This window comes from Euleptes europaea, chromosome 11 (assembly GCF_029931775.1).
Source record: "Euleptes europaea isolate rEulEur1 chromosome 11, rEulEur1.hap1, whole genome shotgun sequence".
NCBI lineage: Eukaryota > Metazoa > Chordata > Lepidosauria > Squamata > Sphaerodactylidae > Euleptes > Euleptes europaea.
The window spans coordinates 24,674,045-24,695,112 of NC_079322.1; the positions used below are offsets into that span (position 1 = coordinate 24,674,045).

Consider the following 21,068-nt stretch of genomic DNA (forward strand, 5'->3'; position numbering starts at 1 on the left):
CCCTTGAAGGCTTATACCCTGAAAATCTTGTTAGTCTCGAAGGTACTACTGGTTCTTGTTTCGTTCAGTATTTGAATATGAACATCTTGATTTTTTTTTCTGTATTTTGACAAAATCGGTGAGCAGGATGCGCATGTTGGAACCTTTGAATTTACTGTCAAATAAGATTATTTTTACCTTTTTGTAGCTTTCTCAACGTTCTTATGATAGAAAATGGGGACATATCCAGAAGTGGATGGTAGGCCAGGATTGCCCATTGTGTGTTGTAAGAACACTAATATGATTGCAGTGATCCACTTACTAATAGCTTGTATACTGTGTGCAATTTGATTGGTAGAGTATAGTATAGACACATAGGACTTGCATGATCAGGAATGTATGTTTGAGTAAGAAAAATTTATATACAGAAATTTACATGATGAAATAAAACATTGGAGGAGCCTGGGAGTTCTTGGGTAGGGGTCTTCAAAATGTATTGCCTGCTTTTTTGATGATTGTAAGTATCTTATTCGTATTGATTGGTTGCGTTGAATTGTTTTACTTCTGTTACCCACCTTGGTTTCCAGTTATCTGGAAGAAAGGTGGGCATATACATAGTTGAAATTAATTAATTAATTAAATTGAGTTATATGCATCTACTAAATAAACACAATTATAGCTTTCCCTAGAGACATAAAAATAGATCCGCATGACAAGCATGCATATATCTCTCCCATGGGACTTAAGATTACTTAACTTTGGCTGGATCATACCCTGAGTAATGATAATACTGAATAAGGGAAACTTCAGGAAAGAATTTCATATTATTCTTTGTTTACCGCATTACATAAATTCTATTCTAACCAAAATAATATCCCAAGCTTTCCTTGACCACTCTCCATCGTTATTTGGGACTTTCTGATATTAATGATAAGAGTAAGAATTACTCTTAATAAGAGTAAGAATTAATTCAATAGTCGGTTATTAAGAGCAATCATAGTTATCAATATTGATATAGAGATGTCTCCAGGATACCCATATGTATGTGTCCCATATAATATTTTATAAACATTTTCTATTCCTACTGCACAGTGCCCTAAAATCAGTATGATATCTAGATTTAAAATCCGGATAACTGTTTAAATATAAATTTCAATAAAGGTGAAAAATTCTTATGAAACTTATGATTAGAAACTGCTAACGTTAATTAACTGCATTCACTTCCTTTCCCTTATAATTAAGAAAGCTGTTACAGCATGTATGCTAGTGAGATTTTTGGTATAAATATGCTAGTAGAAGTAAACATAGTTTCTGATTATTAATCCCTAATTGGTGGTTGATTTTTAAAATGTCCATTCTGTCAGTATATTTCTCTGGACATTTGTTGTTGGACCTTAAGATAGTATCACAATTGACATCAGCAAAAATGTACAGTTCTTGTTGCATAATCCCACAGTCTCTACCTGTTTATATGTGTAATATAGTCATTTCAGGCTACTGAAGAGTAATGGGCTAGCAGAACAACTTGGAAATCCCTACCCCAAGGTTTCCCCCTTCAGGATTCACTAAGCACGGGGCAAAGTGCTTAGCACTCATCTAAGGGGCTTCAGCAGACTAATTGCTGCTTCTCAGTTTCTCTTATGCTGGAACATTTTCAGTCCTTGTTAGGATGTTTTCATCCTCCCCCCCCCCCAATTTTTTCTTTTGGTTAATTTACGAAGTCATATTTTTCTGCATACTTGGCAATCCCCTGAATACCCCCTTTTCCTCTTACTTGCTGCTTTTGTGAATGGTGCAGAGATGGCCGCTTTACTGTTAGAATATAGGGTTATTAAAGAAGTAAAAGTTATCATTGGCTGTTTCGCTAAAGGAAATGCTGCAGTGTTTCCAGCCATTTACCATCTTTGGTAGTTACATAAAAGAGCAATGCATGCAAACCTGCTATTAATCCTTCATATGATAATCCAGTTACTTACCACAGAGCTGAGACAAATTTAGACAAACTGGTGACACGTGGCAAATTGAAGGAGACTCAATTTAAAGAGTAGTCAGACCAGCCTCTGTGCTCAATATGGCCCTGTTTTCCACCAAAGTTTCTGAATCTTTTTCTGGGTTAAAAATACTAGCTGTTGTGATCTTATTTTTTTCTTAAATAATTTGATATCTGATATCCTTCTTGTAGGATGATTCAGAGAAGGCTAAGTATTCACACCGGCCCAGCCATCGGTCATATCTGGTTTGTACTAACTTACAAAATCTCCTTTCTTCCTCCCCCCTCCCCATTTCTATTAAACATCACTTCATTTGTTGTTTAATTTTGTGATTAGGGAGCTGATGGCTTTGTGTCTTCTCGGAATGCTGGTAGTCACAGGGTTAGTACTGTTTGCTTATCGTAAGCTATCTTTTATGTTTTTATAAATTATATAGTGTTTGAAATGCTTCAAAGATAATGAATTACCGTATATACCCGTGTATAAGCCGACCCGCGTATAAGCCGAGGTGCCTAATTTCTCCCCAAAAATGGGGAAAAATTAGGCACCCGCGTATAAGCCGAGGATTGGCTTATAACCCCTCCCCCCCCAAGACTTACCTTCTGGGCTCCTGGCGGCGGGAAGCGGCGGATCCGGCGGGGGCGGCGGAGCGCCCTCCCCGCGGCTGCAGCAGGCCTCTGTAGGCCGCTCCCGGCCGGGAGAAGGCGGCGGGGGCGGCGGAGCGCCCTCCCTGCGGCCGCAGCAGGCCTCTGTAGGCCGCTCCCGGCCGGGAGAAGGCAGCGGGGGCGGCTGAGCGCCCTCCCCGCGGCCGCAGAGAGCCTCTAGAGGCTGCTCCCGGCCGGGAGAAGGCGGCGGGGGCGGCTGAGCTCCCTCCCCGCGGCCGCAGAGGGCCTCTGAAGGCCGCTCCCGGCCGGGAGAAGGCGGCGGGGGCGGCGGAGTGCCCTCCCCGCGGCCGCAGAGGGCCTCTAGAGGCCGCTCCCGGCCGGGAGAAGGCGGCGGGGGCGGCGGAGCGCCCTCCCCGCGGCCGCAGAGGGCCTCTAGAGGCCGCTCCCGGCCGGGAGAAGGCGGCGGGGGCGGCGGAGCGCCCTCCCCGCGGCCGCAGAGGGCCTCTAGAGGCCGCTCCCGGCCGGGAGAAGGTGGCGGGGGCGGCTGAGCGCCCTCCCCGCAGCCGCAGAGGGCCTCTAGAGGCCGCTCCCGGCCTGGAAAAGATGGCGGTGGTAAGTTCCCCCCTCCCTCCTCCTCCCCCCCTCTACCGTATTGACCCGCGTATAAGCCGAGGCCGGCTTTTTCAGCCCTTTTTTTGGGCTGAAAAACTCGGCTTATACGCGAGTATATACGATAGATCCCAGGACTCCTTTTCTCTGAGGAATATTTCTTCAACAGCAGAAGATGCTCACTTAGCAAAGGAGGAATCCTTGGTTTGGATTCTGTATAGTATCAAAAAGTGCTTTTTGAGCACCTAGGAGAATCAACATGTTCCGTCACGGGCAAGAATTTCTGTACCCATTTTTCCCTTAAAACATATGATCATCTTAGTGCCATAAACTGAGGTGTACTCCTTGTACAACAACCATTAAGGGTTCGTTTTGAAGCTCAGGATCTCTTTTAAAAATGTAAAGTGTGGTGGTGCCAAAATGAGCAGAATACAACAGCAGCTGGCAGCCCACCATTTAGAATGTTTTGTGCCAAGTAATAGCTTTGGTTATGTTTCATCAACTGCTAAATTTCAGCTAAATTTCAAATAACTGAGAGTGTGCAGAAAAGAAACATCTGAATATGTAACACACTGTGGATTAAATAATAAAATTTTAAATTCCATACATCATGCAAATAATTTTTGTATCTTTTAAAATTGTTCAGCTAAATTAAGCAGCTTAAATTAAAATTGCAGATATTTGAGTAGAAATTCTTAAGAAATACTGGCCTGAAACATGCTAGCATGTTACTGCTATAAAGTATGTAAAAAAAATGAATGACTTGCATGCTGTATGGAATCTCACTTGCATTATTTAATCCATATTATGTTATATATTCAGTCAAGGTAGCAGTGTATGCACACAGTAATTAGAAGTGATGAGGAAGGTCTGGCAGTAGAAAACAACTAATGTTAGCATAAGTTTAAAATGGATTGAAAGATGAAGTTTTTTCTTAGATGCTAAATGAACTACCAAGTACATTTTGATAATTATAGAACTACGCGGGCGTGCTGGTTTGAACTGGGAAAATGGAGGGCTGGTTGCGTTTTTTAGAAATTTGGCATCCTAGTACATTTGTATGTGGGTAAGAGTAGTGTTCATTGATATGGCATAAAATGCCTCATCTGCATGCATTTATAAATATGAGAGAAACAATGACAGGGTGGGTTATATACTGTCACTCCTCTCAGCTACATAAAAAGTGGAACATTTTGTTAGTGCAAAATGCATTTCATTAATGCAAGGTGACAGCCTTCGGTGAGCAGTGTGGCAGGATACAGCCCATTACTTTAGCATAAAGGGAAAATAAATAAAATGTAGCAGTTCATATAAATCAAATAAAAACTTAGGTTTAGAACAAAATTTTTGAGGAGAACTTTTCAGTTTCATTATCTAACTATTTTGTTCTTAAGAGCTCCTCATTGGATGTCAGTGGGTCACACAGGAGCAGAGCAAGTACCTCCAGAAGGAGAGATCCTGTGGTGCGTAGTCAAGAGTTAACATTCTTTTAGTTTGTTCACATCATATTTTGTGCATACCAATGAGAAGTGGTGGTTGGAAAAGATTTTAATAAAATGCTGAGCCAGGAAGATGTAAGAACTGGCCTGATGAATGAGGCAGTGGGAAAGGTTATATCTTTACTTATAGGCCACAGTATCTTGGAGCATCCATAGAAAGTCTACAAAACAACTGAAAAATAGCATGTATAATATATAAAACATTATTGAGGGACTGCATTTCCCTGGTTTCCAGTTTCAACTATGTCTAATAATTTGCATTTCTGATGGTCTTTATTTTTTTACTTTCCATTATACTTTCACTACGATTTCTATTAAAATTTGTTTTTGAATTAATGTTGACTTTGTGCTCCTTGATAATCTTGTGAGATTATGGGAAAAGCAGTGTGTAGAAAATCCACATTCAGTATGTAGACAACAGTTCCTGGATGAATACAAGAATAGTTCAGTTGATGATTAATACTTCATCATGAATTAGGATGGTCAAAGTTATATTTATGATCTGGTTTGAAAAATAGCATGTATTTATTTTAAACATTCACTTTAAACATTTAATGCTGACTTTAAATTACATATAAAATGATTAAGACTGCAATTAAAAACATAAACAGGAAGGAGGGTCAACGCTGAGGATGACTGTAGGGGTTGGGTAAGTGCTCCTTAAGGTAAACTGGTTCCAACCATAGGGCTTTAATGGTCAATGCCAGCTCCTGAATGTAGTAGATAAGTCATAAGAAGCTCTTAACTGTTTGAGTAGGGATTTATATGGCCCAGGCTTAAGTGCATTGTCCCGTTTGCGACTATTCTCTGCCCTCTCTCCAACAGTGGCTCTGCAGATGTAGGCTCTGCTCTGTGGGACTACAGGAATTGTTGTACTTACAGATCATAGTCTGTGCTGTTAAGATGTAATGAAATTCTGGATGAAATACTTTGACATAATGTCATGTGGCAGGTTTTTCTGCATGGGTGATGAGTTTGGTAATCATCTTTACCAAGGGTTTTCTGCATGCTCTTGAAAATAATCTGAGATGTTTTCTGGCATTGTAAAGTTAGTTCGAATGAATTTATTCAAATATGTTTATCATATCCTCTTCAATTTCCTAGATTCCTACTACTGAATGTGAATTTGTGGGTCAATGACAGTTCTATTCATTGAGTTATTAAAGGAAGCTGCTTTCATATCACTGACTTGCACTTCAATTAAACTACATTTAAATGTATTAATTTAAAGCTTACTTTTTCCTTCATGTCACACTACAGCATATATTTAAAACATTCTATCTTGCTTCTCTCCCAAAGGATCTGAGGCAGCTTACAAACTATAATACGTATGTTTATCTTTATACTGAAACTGGTTATCTAATGTTTTGAAAGCTCTTTGAAATAATTTAGCCCATCAAAAATGCTGTACAGCCATCAATGTAGTGACTTTTCTCATATCCTCAGGAATACCATGACCATGCATACCATGCATATATACCATGCATATATACCCTTGTTGTAAAAGGTGCAGGTGATCCACCACCAGAAAAAAAATCATTTGTGACTTCTAGAGGTATATTTCTGTGCTCCACATCCTGTGATCAGACTCATGAATATTTGTCAGGGTGTGGAGGTAAAATAAGTGCATTCAGCAATTAAGAGGGGGCAGGCTATTGTACATTTCCTAGCTTTTGCCCTGGAAGAGAAGAATGGTGGTTGAATTCTATCTTTAAGAAGATATTATGATAAAATAAAATCATCACATGGTGGTTTCGAATTTATATTTCTATTGATGCCACTGCTCCTTGATGATTATAACTTTCTACAATTTTTCCTCAACAGAGCCCCGGTTATAGTGATTCTCATGGTGGGAAGAAGTCTTCCAGCTCACATAAAAACCTTTTGGTTAGTGGTCTTCATCAACGTTCATGAGTGGCTTCTCTGTGCAGTGTATTCTTATATGTGCTTGGTATATTGCTTATAAAAGCTGCATCTTAAGTCTTAAGTCTTGCTTGCACAGTCAGCAACTCATTGCCTACATTGTGATGGCAACTAAGCTGGTAGAGTCAATACAAACAATGATTTACAACAGGGATGGTAAACTTTAGTGAAGACCATTAGGACTCTTTAGTTTGTATGTCTTCTTGATTATACTGGGTTTGTCTATGTGGTTTTGTGCTGTCCCTTTTTGAGGCTTTTCAGAGACTTCTTCGGTAGTTTACCTTAATAATAAAGCTATGAAAAACTATAAATAAAATGCTTGTTTTTCTTTATTTTCAATGGGCATAGGAATGCAGTTCATTAAGCCCCCTCAGTAATGAGTGCTTGAAATTCCATTGAGGAACAGCCTATATAAGGTCAGAAGCTTGAACCAAAGTAAACATCTGAAACCACTTCAGTGAATTATTGCAACACAAATGAAAGATGTTGAAATACTGAAAACATTTCAGAACGGTTCGATCTGGATTTTTAGGATAGCAGTTTTTATGGGCTGTAACTGGTTACCGGTGGTAAATTCTATTGGAGCTAACTTAAGTCATTGAGTTTTATAAGGAACACTGTAAATTAGTCTGGTTACAATTCCAATTAGAAAAAATTATGGCAGTTTAATTTCACATTTTTTGCACATGGCCAAATTCTTTAAATATAATGAAATATGTTTTAAAATATTCTACAGTTAGGCACACCAAGTCAACACTTTGTTTAGTAAAAGGAATGGATACCAGTAGCACAATACAAAATATTTACCATACCTTGGTTGGTAAGGGCAGCTGCCCATAGTAGGTATATACAGAATGAGGATCATCCTGTAATATATTGGTATGCTTTATATTTAGATTTGTAATCTGGAATAAATTTAATGCTACTTCACTCTTTTAGAACATCATAATCGGTTGCATATGTCTTGTGTATTGGATCAAAATGAAATATGTTTGAATGTATATTACATTTTTTTTTGGCAGAGCGGATTTTACCATGACCAAAGAAATTACAGCAGCCTTAGACATAGCAAACCACTTTCCACCTACCACCCTCGGGTTTGTCTTGTTTTCTCTTGTTCAGAGAATGAAATACTTTGAGAGTGCCTTTTCTTAATTAAGACTTAGAGCATGACTGCTAACTTCACGATAGCAGAAAGCATTTGCGTCACTATTTGGGGACTTACAAGATTGCAAAATGTCTAGTGCTTATTGTGTGAATTAGGGTTGGTAGTATATATAGGTTATGAGTTCAGACATGCATCTACTGTTTTATAATATTGCTTGATTGAAGTTGCTTGTGTGTTGCAATGATACAGTTAGCAAAGTTCTGCATGGCTATTCACACTGAAAGTTCACTTAATTAAAAGGCTCCTTGGAGCATTCTTCCAAGTATTCCTCAGTTCTGAAAGTAGGCTTTGAGGAGAAGCTACAGTGAAGAGGTGGTAGGAGCGAAGAGGCCACAGTGTGTACACCTACAAAATTCCTTCAGATTCTGGTATTGGAAATTACAACCTGCTTTTTATGTATCACCATCTGCAAAGGCAGTATTCTTTATATATTCATAAGACTGTGAGGGGTAATAAGATTTCTGAGTTGTGATTAGTATTGTAAGGACCTTGGTTTTTAAGTAGATCTGCCATCATTCTTTAACTCTGAGACTGGTAAATCCTGTTCAACTGATTGAAGGAATTTTAGTCTGATATCTTTTTCGAGTCATTCCTTTGCATGTTTTTGTGACCACTGTTGTGACAATACTAGCGCTTGTTTTTGTGTCTTGTGAACAGTATGCTTCATTCGTATAATGTCAACAGTAATACAATATCTTATTATTGTCACAGTCATCTTCTCTCTACAGTGATCCTTTGGCAACATCTAAGAGTTACAGGGTTAGTACAACGTGATGCAATACATTTAGGTTTAGTAAAGTATGTGATGCTTAAATGAAACACACCTCTCTTCTATAGGTGTCTCCAGATGTAAAAGCTGGTTTGATAAGAAGTGCCAGTTTGGTTCGTATACAGATCTGCATGGTTGTCTTAAACTTGCCTTCTTAAGGATATTTGGGTTTGAGAGCATGGTGTTGGAATTGTACAAGTGTACAAGAATATCTTGGGGAAAGTCAAAGCTTATATAAACTACAGACTGTTTGCCATCTTTAGTAACACCATTGTTGTGCAAAAGTCGAGGCATGTCAGATGTCTTGCCTTTCAGTCAAATGGTAAATGCATATGCTAGAACTTCTGTGTTTCTGTGTTTGCTAATTTTATACGTGCATGGTACTCAAGCTTCACTTCTGCTCTTACCGGGCTGTGGGTGGGGGTTTTGGGTGCTGAATTGCACCCATTCTCCCCACCAGTAGCCTACAAGTATACATCCAGGGCACATCAAAATTGTAAGCAGAGCTATACAGTTTCTATAAGTGGCCTATGCAGGCTGCCTTGCATCAGCTTTAATTCTTATGGGACCTGCCAAATAGTTAGGACTCATGTACCACTCCATAGATTATGGCGGTATGTCTTTGTTTTGCTTCTGCTTTAAGAATGACATGAAGACATCCTCATGAAGGCATGGTGAATGCTGATTTCACAAGGAAAATAAAGGGTTATACGCACAAAGTACATACTGTAGATTTCCCCTGGCTTATATTCCTTAGTGCACTATTGAATTTTGTAGTGCTGGTGACGCTGCCTCTCTGGCAGCAGTTGACTGAATTGATGCTATCTGGAGTTATCTACTTTCTGGCAGTGATAGAAAGTTTGAATCAAACTTGGTTTATGATTTCAAACAAAGGCTCAAACTGATGAAAAAACCCTGACGCAGCCCTTTTCAGAGGAGGGGCTGAGGGCAAGGACAGGAGGTAAAACTATGTAAGGGTCAGTAGGAAGAAGTACCAGGAGGTAGGAAAGCTGAGATAGGGTGACTGGAGGGAGGAGGCAGTAGATGTAGGATATAGGAGTCAAAGGCCTAAGGAAAAGTCGGGAACAGGAAATGGGTAGTGTTGCTGACCCCCCCTTTTTTTCTTCCAGTGGACTTGTTCTATGCCTTTAACAGAAGTCTTTAGGTGCTGGGTGCTCTTAAAGTTGGTAAAACTTTGAGGAGGGGGAAGGCCAATTAAGGACTAGCTACTGCAGTGGTGGGACGGAAATCTAGCACGTTGGGATCCAGTTTGAATGTTTGCTGGAGAAAGGCTTCCTAAGAAAATCATGATCAAAACCTGGAAGAGTAGACCTTGGCAAATAGCTCTGTAGGCTCAAGCTGTACTATTTTCTGCTTTTCAAGAAGCAGTTAATTAATTAAAGATCGGATGGTTCACAAGCTTTTAGATTGTCAGATTCTTGCAAATGGCCAACTATTGCCTATTGAAAAGAATGCCCATCCCATGTTGGAGCTGGTAGAGAAGAAGTATATAAGGAAAATTGTTATGGCTGCTGCGTTAAGTTGTTATAGTGGTATCTGCTGCTGTGACAGTAGGACACCTGGTTTTATTCTTGCATTTTATGTACCTATTTACTGATTTTAGATTGTTGTAAAACGTTGTGAGCTGCCCTGAGCTTGGCTTGGCCAGGAAAGGGCGGTCTAGAAATCAAATCAAACCAGATGCCATTATTTCACACCTTTAACAGTGCTGCTTTCTTCAAGTGTGGCATGAAATTTATACAGTGTTTCTGCTGCTTAAAAATGTGACCGTTTCCAGTCTCGAATGTATGGGCAACAAATACATTGTTACTGCTTAGTTTTGAGTGTGCAAATCACAGCGCCTTTAGAATGATAGGCAAAGATGGCTTATGTTTTCTACAGGATCTCAAGATTATAAGTAAAAAGGATAGAAAGGAATCCTAGGGTTCTTCAGGTATAAATGTGTGCTTTAATTGATTAGATTAGATTCACTGTCTATGCCTTTGTGAAAACTAAATTGCAAGAACAAATATCAGTGTATATTTCACTTTCAACTTTGTATGTGAGTTATGTAGAAATAAAACACATAAAAGCTGCTGTGCTAGCTGTATTCACTGCTGCAGGCTTACACTCATGAGTTCTCACTTCAGAAAAATACAGCTTTTAGGCAGGTATACTTGCATTTTGTAAAGGTGCAGTTGAGTGCCATAATAGAATTCTCAGAGGACATACAGATATGATCTTTATTCTCCAAAAGTATACCAAATGTTCTCTTTGTTCTCTAGGCATCACTGTGTGGTGATGGACTGCATAATACATATAGCTATTATACTGTAAGTTACAGGGGTTTTTCTTCTGGTCTTTACAAAATATTTTTTAACAATATCACCAGGTAAAAAAATCAAACACTTCCTTTTCCCCTCCTTTGCAATTTTGGTTTTAGCCTTCTGAATACAGTTATTCTTCAAGAGCAAGTTCAGCACGAAGTAGTCCAGTGGTGAGAGCCTTCTGTTGGTTTGCATGTCCTGAAAATGTTCTTCTTATGACTAATATTCTCCTGTTTTATTCATTTGCATTAATCCTGCTACTGAGGAATATATGAGTTGTAGATCACTAACAAATACAGGTAATTAAACTTAAGCAAAAGTATAAATTGTTGACTGTTCTGAAGATCTGTGAACGTTTTGCTTTCAAAAAAAGTTCTTTTTGGATGTCACAGTATGGTTGTTTATGCATGTGTACTTTCACTCACATTCGTCCCCAGTCTGAATTGGTTGTTCCTTGGAGTTCTGCATGAGTTTTCCGTCCATTAGCAATGACCTCATGCCCAGCCCTTGCAATGTCCGGGTCTTCCCATTCCTCTGTTAATCGGACTCTCCCCTCTCCCCTGAGCTCAGCCTGGCTGAAATCTCCATGCAGAAAGCAAAGTGCAGGGCACACAAGCTTGGTTTCACTCACAGCCAATTACAAAGCAGCAGGGATTCAAATAGTTCCTGCTTTCTCAGAGCTCTTTCTGAGCAAAAGAAAAACTTTTTAAAACCAAGGCTTGGATTTCTCCCCCTCCCCTTTCAGATTGTTCCTTGTGTGTGTGTTTTGTTGTTGTTGTTCTTAAAATGCTTTTTTATGTGGCAATTGGGTTGGGGGGATTTTCTCTCCCAGTAAGCACTATATGTAAGCCAATTACAAAGAAGTATTTAGGGGGGTGGGACTTGATTTGAGCTTGGAAACTGCTGGTGCATAGATTCCCAACAGGAAGGTGTGGGTCCAGCCAGCAACAAACCACAGGTAAAACTCCCATGCATCAATGATCTATGAGGTATTGTAATTAGATTTAAAAGGTAATAGACATAACACCTCTAGCAAAATTATGGGAATTAGAAATAAGTGTAAATAAGTGTAGAACATGTCACCAGTGTTTTATCTGTGTTGTGCTGGTCCTGGAGTCAGTTTACTGAGAGATTTATGGTAGGTAGAAAAGGGCGTGTCACTTTTCTCCTTCAGCAACAGACTGTCTTGTTTTGTTTTCTATACAAACCGTATCAGGAGCCGGTGTTGTAACAGCCTTGTGGGTGACTGTTTGTTGCAGGCTCAAGGAGGCCATAGTCTGTTGTGTCTCCATCCGAGCCATACACTTTGTACATGATACTTCCTTGCATGTGCATATTTTCCATGCACTGAAAGACCACTGCAAAGTCACCCATTTCCCCTCACTGGGCACCAGTAAGGGGGAATGGAAGGTTTCTGTGTGCCTCCCTTACTCCTGTTCACTCTATACCCACTCTGAACTCACTTGTTTGACCACCTGGATGGGGATATGGAAAGTGCACGCATTCCTGCTCTTTCCTTCTAAAAGAGTGGCACGCTTTGTTATGCCCTGTGGTGGCATATCCAGTTGCTGATGCTATCTGACATCTTACTCTTACGTACAAGTGAACCACCAGGAATTCTTTCCAGTCTGTTCTGTTGGCCCTTCTTACATGCTAGGTTGTGTTTGACCTCCAGCACTCATGAATCTTAATGCAGTGTTTGGGACATTATATGAGACAGGACAAGTTTTTTTTTTACTTTGAAAGTGAACATCTAAATTAGTTTAAACCATGTACTTTCCTTAACTCCTAAGAGGAAAAAGAAAGGACCACCCTTGGCGACACTACTGCAGTCAAGGGAAAACTTTCTGTCAATTTCTACCTACTAAGTAGGCTGGTGCTCCTTGACAGAGATCCAGCAAGGACTGTATTCTATCTCTGTGCAAATTACAGAGAAGATACCCTGCTTCTCCAGTCCTTGGCCAGTAAAATTGTCTCTGTGCCCATTCTACCCATTGTGGTGATGAACATTTTGTTTAGCTGTAGGGTGCCCTCAGGGTGTTGTGAAGATAGCATTTCTCAGCACATTGATTTGGTTTCAGGGTGGATAAATATAAAAGATTTTTTATCTGATTTTTATTTAAATCAGATTTTAAAAAATAGAATGCTTTTGGAGGAAAAATCTATCTAAATATAGTTTTCTGTTTAAGGTACATTATCGTCCATGCCTCTTCTTCACAACAAAAATGTTACAAAATAAACATACAGAGTTGAGACAAAAGACCTTAGTCCCATTGTTCCTTTGCAAATTTATGTAAACAGAACCAACCCCTTACCTCATATGTGGTAAGTTTCAAGAAGTTCCGTGAATAAAAGATTGGAGTGGAACAGATCTGTACAAGGAGCTAAGTGTGAGAAGAGAGGGGCAAGCAGTAAAAATGAAAGTGAAACCTTTGAGCCGTCTGCTCCACAAGTCTTTGGATCTTTCTGCGTAGAGCCAGAGTTTTATCATATTATTCTCTCCCTGGAGGAGAAAAGCTATAATGGCAGTAGGCCATAAAAGAGACCCAGTTTGGGAATATTTTAATGAAGTTCCTCTACCTATAGGTAAGGCGGGCATGTGTGCAAAATGCAAACACTGCAACAAAGAAATGCAAGGCCTGGTGGCCCGAATGAAACTGAACATAGTTCACCTCACAATAATATCATAATTGTCTATCTGTGTATTTCTAATAGTATAACCAAATCAGTCGGTTTTTGATATAGCTGTAAAACTAATCTGAAAAGTTATTCTAAAAACAAAACCTTCATCTGGATAAATAGTAAGATTATACCAGCAAGAATGAGTCTTTATGTAGAAAACAACGATTTAAATCTAGTCTTACTAGATTTAAATTGTGATATAAGTCAATTCAATTTAAATCAAATCCACCCTGTTTTTAATATGCATGCGAGTCACTAATATTATATACAGATAATAGACCTTGAGTCAATCAAAGGCTTATCTATTTGAAACTTAGTTAATTACCTGTCTTTGAATCTTATAGTTTACAGATGATGAAGCAGGGAGTACTGTATCATCTAATCGCGCCATGCGAGGGCGGAGGGATAGCATGGTGAGCTGGGTTGCATGATTTGTATCATGTATTTGCTGTGTTCTATTGGTATCAGCTTATAGCACATGGAATACTGTAGTCCTAATTGCAAGATTAATAAAAGAATTGGCCCTGCTCCCATTGTGTGCTCATATAAAGTAGTTTCCTTCTATTTTATTATTGCATAAGGTGGAGTTGCATGGCACTTGTGTCTCACAGCTGAGAAATATGTCTGTGTTGCTCTGCCATCCTCTTGTAAAAACCCATCCATTGTAATGAAAGCTGTTTTACTACTAATAAAAGTATGTGTTCAAGGCATGGAGAAGATGTTTCTTGCACAGAGTGATCATATCAATGTTAATGAATTTCTGTATTTACTCAAATGCAAGGGTGGTTTTTGCCCCCAGGTATGCCAGCAGAAACAAAAAGAAAGAAAGGAAAACAGGGGGTCATATTACATTTGTTTACAAGTTAAAATTACATCCAGTAATTAAAAAAAATGTGTGACTGTTCCTGAGCTTTTGGGGTGGGGCGGGGAGGCGCAGTACCTGCTTTGAGGATGCCCGCAGCAGGCTGAGCTGGGGCCCAAGGCTCCAGGGCAAAAAGAGGTGTCATCTTCCACATCTGCTTCTTGTCTTTATTGGGCTTGCCAAGTTAAACAGCACTTAACTCCTACTGCACCCCAGGCAGTTCAGAGTACTCCCAGGTATGCCGTCCCATTCCAGATGCGTTCCCTGCTCCATCTCAGTCCCGGGCTGACTCCCATCTTACATGCCCAACCCAGTAATTGGACCCACCTTTCCTCCCTGGCCCTCCAACCCTTCAGCTGTTGGTCCCAGTGTGCCCACAGCCATAAAGGGACTCTTTCCCCTTGCACATCTGCGGCATGTATCAGCCATCTGTGCCCAGTCACGGACATCCGTGGTGACACCCTTCCTATAGGGCACCTTCCTGCACTGGCCTTGTCTCGCTGTTGAGGTCTGGTCCCTCAGCCCCAGTCCTTAACAGTCAGCTCCAGTCCGTTCGGGTTACCACAGTTCCATTTTTTGGAGGGTCATCTTACATTCAGGGTTGTCTTCTCTTCAAATAAATACAGTAAATTTGTGGCTTTGTTTGTAAATGAACTTAGAAATCCTAGATCTGTTCAATAACTCTCTAATTCTGCTATTCCGTTATTAAAACACATATTCATTTGTAGGCTCTAATTCTTGATATTTATAATAATCAACGTAATGTCATGGTAGAGTTTGAGTAGGCTGGAAGCTGGGAGATTGTTTTGCTTGCTCTGTGATCATATAAGAAATGGTGGGGAAAATAATTAAGTGGGAGTGCATGTTGCCCCGGCATTTGAAGTTCTGAAAATAGCTGTTGTGTTGCTGGAGGGAAGGCAACCCATCCTGGTCCTTTATCTGGAAAAGTCAGACGGTAGTAATGAAGGGAGGTAACAATGATAATGTAGGTTGGCTCTGTGTGCAAATGCAAAGGTTTAGATGCAGAAGGGAGAGCAGCCCTACCATGGGAGAAGGGTTGTTATGTGTGTTAATTCCCTCCTCTCATACCAAGGGCCCAGAATGGGTTACTATACTGTTCTCATTGTATTCTTAACTCTGTAATGTTGAGGCTGAAAAATGGTGGCAGCTCTACCAACATCTTCAGTTCACTTGTTCTCCGGTTCGCATGTGCATGAGAAGGTTGGTAATGGCAGTTCTGCTTTTTCCTCAGTATGGCAAATAAAACGAAAGTCCAGTGGCACCTTAAAGGTGAACAACATTTATTTCAATATGAGCTGTTGCGAGTCAGGCCACTTTTTCAGATAGATTATGTGAAGGGGAAAATCATATTGGGAAATCTTGAGGGGGAGATAGATATGTGAAAGGGAAATCTTATGCAGAAGATTGGGGGTGGCAACCAAGATGTCCCAGTTCAATTTTCTCTTCACACATCTCTCTGAAGAAGCGGGCTGTGGCTCTCCAAAGCTCATATTGAAATAAATGTTGCTGGCCTTTAAGGTGCCACTGAACTTTTGTTTTATTTGCAAAGCAGACATAACACAGTTACCCATTTGCCACCTCATGGTGGAACCCCATGTTTCACTAATCGTTTGAAAACCACTAGCATGAAGAACTTAAGCCCTGTTGAAAGGTAAACCTCATTCATCAAAGGAAAGCTTCCTCTAAACTAATTTTAATAGAGAAATAAGAATAACATGGCTCACTTGCTTGTTGAATTATTTTAAATTCAGGGTGAACCTATCTGTGGTCTTTGTCTTTTCTCCTTTGCCAGTTTTGTTGTACTGTGTGGTTACATTCAAAGGATGATAATGTGCTCATGATTTTCCAGAGTTGTCACAATGTAGCAATAATTTTCATTTCAGATATATCTGTGGTATCTGGAAGAAATACTATGATTTTTAATGGAAATGTTTTATTCAATCCATTTTTTTCTCCTTCTGTTGTCTTTTGTCATTGAAGTCAACTGACTTTTCAGATCATAGTGAAACTGCAGCTGATTATTTTAGCCGTTCAAATCGTAGGGGAAGCATTGTTTCTGACTTGGATGATGTCAGCATTCCAGACTTGAACAGTGTGAGTGTGATTAGCATTGTGCTGATGTCATCGCTGATTTACTAATGATTATCTTTTGTCTTTGGGGAGTGGTGCCAACATTGTACTAACATTTGGCTTTAGTAGCAAACATGACTTGGTAATAGATATTTGTTGCTAGCAGTGCAGAACTTTATACAGTTGCAGGCGGTACTTATTTCAAATACAGTATCTAACTTATGAGAGCCAATGTGGTGAGAGCCAATGTGGTGTAGTGGTTAAGGTGTTGGACTAGGACCCGGGAAACCCAGGTTCAAATCCCCACTCGCACCATGGAAGCTGGCCAGTCACACACTCTCAGCCCTAATCCTGGCTAATATTTGGCTGGGAGACCTCCAAGGAATACCATGGTCGGGATGCAGAGGCAGGCAATGGCAAACCCGCCTCTGAACGTCTCTTGCCTTGAAAACTCTACGAAGTCACCATAATTCAGCTGTGACTTGATGGCAAAAAAAATCCAGTTTGTCATTCTTTCAAACTAAATGTAAGGAGATATAGGGGATTGCTTCTGTTAATTTGATAGTAGTGTTCATAAATTCTGCAGATACATATTTGGGAGGATATTTGTGAGGATGCATAGGATCAGGCAATAAGCGTTCTATGTAGCCTTAAAAAAGAATGGATATCTTACAGTCACAACTTGCTTTTGAAGCAGATGCAGAATAAATGAATACAGAAGTTGGACAAAAATCCTTCAGCAATTTGTAATTGGGGGAAATAGTGTGTTCAAGTTACAATTGCTTGTATAAGAACAGGAATGTGGCAAAGACTCCAGAATGCCTCTTTTTTCAGTTGTGAAATGTTGACAGCTAGCCTATGAGTATTTACCACAGAATTGTTGGATCTTGGATCATTTTAAGTGATTACTCTACTAAAAATCTTTTTCCATGTGAATAATTTTTTATTTGCCTTGGCCTCTGTGCCCTGTACCCTCTGTACCGTGTCACTGTGAAACTCGATGCTGGACTAGTAGATGAACCACTAGTCTGATCCAGCAGGGCTGCACTTAAGTTAGTATGACAGTATACTCCCCCTCCCCATTGGTTCTGTTGGAGGGTAGAGTTATGCTTTCCATAGTGAAACTAAGTGTAGGCGTCGAGAAAAATGCTTCATGTGGCAGTACATACATGACACTTTTGATAACGTCATTGTGCACTTCATGGTTTCAGATCGTGATTGATTGTGAACCCTAGTTAGCATTTAGTGTGGGAAGGATAGTGCTGTAGGCCTCAATTAGATTGGCACGGTCAGTTCATGTGTGAGTAGAGATGTAAAATTTCCAGAAACCTTGAAGCCATAGGGCAAAGGGACACATTTTTTGTGGGTTTTTTAGAGGAAAAAAAGGGAAACTTTGGGGAAAGTATGAAAAGTAAGCATTGCCTATGTTTCTATCAACTTAAAACTACTTTTACTGATTTAACAGCATGAAATGCGTTATTTATACCTTAGTCAGCGTATGAAATTGTATTATCTGGCATATTTTTAGAATTTAAAAAGTATAAATATCTTCGTTTTTTATAAGAAAAATTGCAAGTATACACAATACTGTTGCACTCCATGTCACCATAGTACATATACCAGGGGTGTCAAACATAAGGCTCAAGGGCTGGATCTGGCCAGAAAGCCATGGCCCGGCCAAGTGACATGTATGTCATATCCGGCCCTCGTAACAGTTGAGTTTGACTCCCTGACATATATCTTTAATTTTTGCCATTTGAAAAGAGTAAAAGCTGAAGGCAGAAAACAAGTTCTGTAGTAAACAAATGAAGGTGTATTTATTTAGATAAACTCTCATAGAGACAATAGGTAGGACTGCCAGCATGTTTGGATATTAAGCTAAACTTTATAACATTGAAAACAAAGAGTTGGGTGTTTTAAGTATTATTATAATAAAATTATTAAACACATTGCGGCATATTAATTGTTGCTGAAATTATTTATATTTAAACAAAAAAAATCCTTGAGTTATATTGTGTTATATCCCAATATTGTGTGTTGGGAAAGCCCTCAGACTTTTCCATTCTATATGTTTTGAATGTGAAAAACACCGCCTTCAGAAGCATTTTACTCATTCTAAAAGAAAAGAAAAATATTTATCAGGAGTTTCAGATCAAGTTGGCTTAGATGATGCCAAAAGACTTCTGCTTAAACTACTTATTGAATACAAATGTTGTGGAAAGGACAGTCAGATCCATGCCTTGTAGTGTTAAGTATAGATTGTTCATCAGCAATGGCCTAGTGTCTGCTCTGCCAAAGCACAATTCTGAGTTGTGAGCAGGACCTATAAAAACCCGTGCTTATTAGTGTGTTGCTGGTTTTTGTTTTCCATCTGGGGGCATCCTCTCATGCCTTCTGAAATGTCATGCCACAGAATCCTCAATCTTCAGGGATGATGTTTTGGGGAGCATGGGAGCTACAGTTGGAAGGTAGAGGCAGAAAAGCCCCTATGCCTGCCTAGCCACCTGCATCCTGATCTGAGTGTGCATAAAGTGTGCAGGGTAGCTGCCAAACTCAAGCTCTTCATGTTTTCATTAGTTCAGAACATTTTTGTTTTACAGTAACCAGAATACTCATTAATAAGTAGGATAACTTGTCTTCCATTATTCCAGTTTTCGGCCCTGGCCCCTGCCTGGTGGAATAGCCTCTTAGAATCATAGAGTCCTAAAAAAAAGTAGCATGATTTAAGTGTTTATGATACTGACTTGTAGGACTGGTATCACATATGTATGGGACTGTGTGCTCTCCTGTGCAGCTGAATTAAAAGCAAGTTCTGTGTTGATATATGAAGAAAAGCAAAGAGGAGAATCTTCAATTTATAATAATTTTTGCATTTTAATGCTGATCTGGCTTTGTGTTTCCTAAGATTAAGAAGCATCTCCGTATCCAGATTTTAAATACAAATGAATGGGCTTGAATTTATATAGCTATTTCTTCTTTTTTCAGCAAGAAGACAAGTGTGACAAGCAGTATTCTGACTTCTATGTAAGGGTGAGTTTTTAAACAGATTGGGCAGGTTTTTTGTTACAGGTAATTTTAAAGCTTATAGGATTCTACAAATGAATGGCAATTTGAAGATGAATATTGGGATATCTGCAAAAGCATAGTAGGACTTTACTTGACTTTCAGTCAGCAGCACTCCCCAGCCCCTACTATGGTCAATGCTTGTTCAGTTTCCAGGGGACTTTAGGTCACAAATGTTCAGTGTTTGTGGTAGTATTCTCTTTCAGAGGGTCCAAAGGGCATCTTCAGGATGGGTGTTTCCGTTTCCTCTTGGTTCAGGAGGCAGGAATCTAATATGTAAATTTTCTGGCCTCCTGAGGTAAACGCCCCTTATCGCCATTCTATTTCCTGCCTTTATCGGGAGAGCAGCCCTTTTGGGCAGCTCTTGCTTTAAGGAATAGATATCTAGCCCCTTTTTCTCCTGATTCTTCCTTCCCCTTTTCTTTTCCACTTCTAGTCCCTCCTATCTATATCTGTACCCTTGTCTTTTCCTTCTCTTAAAATTAGTTTTGAAAAGGGGGGGTGGAAAGCTTAGTGAACCCTTCTGCCTCACAAAATGACTCCTACATTGCACAGGACGATTTGGATCCTAGCCTGCTTTCTGGGGCCCCATGGAGCTCTCCTCCGATCTCCAGCCAGCTCTCCTGCAGCCATTCCTCCGAATCCAGGGGCAAAGCGAAAGTAAAATCCGGCGCGAGCGGCGCCAGTAAGCGCAAGAGAGCCGGCTCGGCTATGAATAAACGCGCTAAATGCCCCCTCCCCCGCTCATCAGCTGCTCTGGCCAAAAGCGGAGGAAATTCCGCGGCGGTTTGCAGCTTGGAGGCTACAACGGCAGCGGCCGTTACTCCCTCGCAGCCAGAGATGGGGGAAAATAAAGAGGCTGGTGGCTCGCTTTTGGCCATGGAAACCCTGTCCTCAGGCGGCTCGCCTTCGGATCAAGGACGGGACGAAACCCCGGAGACTCCAGCTACCAGTAGGGCGGTTCCTCCCCTTATCCAAGATGGCGGTCTAGCTTTTTTAAAGGCAGAACTCTCAGCCCTAATCAGGGATGCCTTTACTGAGGGCTTAAGAATGGCTCAGCCCCCCTCCTTCCCCTTCTTTTCAGGGAAGCTCCTCTCAAGGAGCTCATGCCTTGCAAATCTCTGCAGTCTCAAGAGGCAGGGCAGATAATTCTGGGGAGGGTAGATGGCCCACAAAAGCAGCCCTAAAGGACTCCTCTGGGTCCCAATCCTTCCAAGTGCAAGGTGGCAACTCTTCAGCCTCATCTGGCGAAGAGGACAATGACAAAGAGGCGGGCGAGTTCAGTTCAGATGGGGAGGAAATTATTGAGCAGCCTAAACAATCTAGGATTTTCAATGCAGAGGAATTTCCTTTTTTATTGTCTAATACCTTAGCAGCCCTTGACCTAACAGAGGACACTGAGACGTCTCTTGCACAAACAAAGAAGGGAACCAAGGAATTTTTCCACATGCATGACACCCCAGACAGGATAGTTCCAGTTCCTGACTATTTCCTCTCCCA

At 40.4% G+C, this 21,068-nt stretch overlaps 1 protein-coding gene across 6 annotated transcripts in view; it reads left to right on the plus strand.

Annotated features, from left to right (window-relative positions):
* Nucleotides 1–21,068, plus strand: part of LRRFIP2 (LRR binding FLII interacting protein 2) — a 53,600-nt gene that overhangs the window by 11,098 nt on the left and 21,434 nt on the right. For 4 of the 6 annotated variants that reach the window (XM_056857637.1, XM_056857639.1, XM_056857638.1 and 1 more), the window contains exon 3: nucleotides 19,491–19,535. In XM_056857637.1, the coding sequence (XP_056713615.1) occupies nucleotides 19,491–19,535 (45 nt within the window). Of the gene's footprint in view, nucleotides 1–187; nucleotides 239–2,161; nucleotides 2,216–4,578; nucleotides 4,648–6,507; nucleotides 6,571–7,628; nucleotides 7,704–8,485; nucleotides 8,534–8,611; nucleotides 8,657–10,828; nucleotides 10,877–10,986; nucleotides 11,041–13,896; nucleotides 13,966–16,415; nucleotides 16,530–19,490; nucleotides 19,536–21,068 lie in introns of all 6 variants that reach the window. The other 2 variants (XM_056857635.1, XM_056857636.1) reach the window with 2 other exon arrangements.